At 46.3% G+C, this 2,559-nt stretch overlaps 1 protein-coding gene across 1 annotated transcript; it reads left to right on the top strand.

Moving 5' to 3' along the window:
* Positions 1-331: 331 nt before the first annotated feature.
* Positions 332-1,888, top strand: TEOVI_000258600 (Endonuclease/Exonuclease/phosphatase family, putative; the record flags this gene model as incomplete). The annotated part of the gene is made up of 1 exon (XM_067225639.1): positions 332-1,888. One exon carries the CDS (start codon positions 332-334, stop codon positions 1,886-1,888), a length of 1,557 nt encoding a protein of 518 aa, XP_067081740.1.
* Positions 1,889-2,559: the final 671 nt, after the last annotated feature.

The raw sequence follows: 2,559 nt of genomic DNA on the forward strand, positions 1-2,559 counted from the left end.
GGTAGCGAAACGTGATTCGAATGTGTAACTGGCAACCGATAGCGTGATGGGCATTTGATTGGTATTACGTTTTCCCTCTGTTTTTCCCCCTCCAAAACTCCCTACCCTTGCTCCGTATGCTTGTTTGGGTAACATGTTTTAAAAATCAGCTGTTCCCACGTCTTTTGTTGTTGTTGTTATTCTTTATGTGCTACTAACGGTTGGCCTGCGCATGTGGTAGAGGAAGGTTAGATGAGAGTTGTTGTACTTTCTGTGTTGTATTTTCCCCTATGTAAAACATGGTCACTTCTCTCCTTTTGCTCCTGCATCCTTGGAAACCCCCATAAGCATCATGTCCAGTACCGGTAAGTTTGTGGATGCCAACCATGCGTCGATGCGCATTGATAGGGAATGTCTGCACGATGCTACATTTAACGAAAGCGCCGAGGAACAGTTGGAAAAACTGACTCCAGGAGGATTTCTGCACTACGACTACAGGACGCCGATGGCGAAGGAAAAACGTCTTCCCGATCAGTTTCACGTTGTCCAGTGGAATATCGAGCGAGGCATTCAATGGGATCGTGTTAAGGACACATTCCGTGCCCTGAAAGCAGATATACTTATCCTGCAGGAACTGGATATCAACTGCCGACGGTCCGGTTATCGCAATGTGGCCAAAGAACTGGCAAAGGCCCTAGAAATGGAGGTTTATTTTCTCTGCGAGTTTGAGGAGTTGGACTCGACACTTCGCTCCCCGAAAAACGCTGTTGGACCGCTTTCCCAACCGACATTGCATTTGGATAGCAGAAGCGGGAATTCTGGTGCCGGTGGGATTTCGGGGCAGCGAAGGGGTCAACGCCATTTTCATGGGAATGCTATACTTTCCTCTGTCGCCACTCTAAGTAATGTTACCGCTATTCCGCATTATGTTGGGCTGGACTGGGAGAAGCATGGTGTTAAGTTGCGGGAGCCACGCTGCGGATTTCGTTATTTTATGCGGTGCTGTATCAAAAGTTGTGAGCGCGAGAACGTCTCTATGCCAGACTTATACTTGTACTCCTGCCATTTTGAAATTTTTTGTGGGGTGCTTGGGCGAGCGCGGCAGTTAGTGGACGTGTTGCGTGATGCTAACGCTTTGCTAAAGGAGAGCGAAGGAATGGATCAACAACCCGCGTTCGTTCTTGGTGGCGATCTCAACACTGTCGTTTACGGCGTTGTGCGGTTGTCTAAAACTGTTGCGAACGATCGAATGCGGTTTCTCAGCATCGGCGAGAAGGAATCATGTTGGTTGCAGCGGAAAATACTTTCGCGGGGTATGCAGTGGGTTGATGGCGCCGAACCCGCTTCACAGCTATCCAATATTGTTTCTACCTTACGGAGGTTATATAATCGTGTCATTAACAGCGATACCATGTACCGACTTCTGTATGGTTTTTCCCCCGAGGAACTGGAGGCGATGGACAATAAGAGCCTCTGCTTCTACGATCCAAGTGATAAGGTGCGCTCCGTCACCTTGGATAACCCTGATTTTTACGGTTTCGTGAAAGGGAAATTAGACTGGACATTGCTCAGCAATGTTCGGGTGCTGCCGCCGGAGCTCCCAGAAGATATTGTTCACCGTCTTCAGGAAAGTGGAAGTATCACCTCGTCATCTGCGGAATCTCTTCGAAGCGGGCAACCCGTACCCGATGGATATGTTCTGTTTAATGAGGACTTCAGTGCTTCAGATCATAAGGGCCTATTGGTACATTTGATGCAAAATCCTGGAAAATCAACCGAAACGTATCCTGGAGACACTACCTTTCGTATAACGCCAGTTTCTAATGTGATGTTTCTCTCATTCTTGTGGATCACTTTGTGGCTGGTTGTTGCAGTATTTGCGCGGTCCATCATCAACAGAAATCTTTAACAGTAGTGAAAGGAGAGAATGTGGATGCATGTGTGGGAGGTCCGGAAATGCGCCGTATTCAAAAGATTAGAGGATGAGGAGAAACGAAGCAAAAAGGAAAACGAAGAAACTTTTATATAATTGTGACTGCACCTCTGTGCGTGCGCACACATAAATATGTTGGTGTGTTTGTGTTGGTTTTTGTAATGTCGGGAAGCATTGTCGAGTCGGGAAAAGTTCCTCCGTGTATAAAGGGAGGTAGCCTCTTGTTTCTTTTTTTTGGGGGGGAGGGCATATGGAATTGTACCACAATCTTTCCCTTTTTCCGCGCCCCCCTCCCCCCTGCGTACCCGCGAACCCAACTGGTTTATTTGGCATAACCGTACTTGTGAACTTTCCCCTCTGTGCGTTTACATTTATGCAGATGAGCAAAAAAAAAAATGAGGGTGCTCACTTATTCTATGTACATATATCTTTATATAAACGAAGATGTGCATATGTGGTTTTATGTGCACTTATATATACCCATGTATATATATATTAGTCAGTGGTAAGTCACGGGGTTAGCGCACTCGTTTTGATACGTTTCGTGAGGAAGTAGCCGGTTTGGCGAAAAAAAAAATTCGAGTTTCAACTTCTTTGTTCGCTGTTTTGTTGTTGTTGTTGTTGTTGATGGTTTGCATCCTTTCCAC

The sequence above is a fragment of the Trypanosoma equiperdum genome (assembly GCF_001457755.1).
Source record: "Trypanosoma equiperdum strain OVI genome assembly, contig: ctg_56, whole genome shotgun sequence".
NCBI lineage: Eukaryota > Euglenozoa > Kinetoplastea > Trypanosomatida > Trypanosomatidae > Trypanosoma > Trypanosoma equiperdum.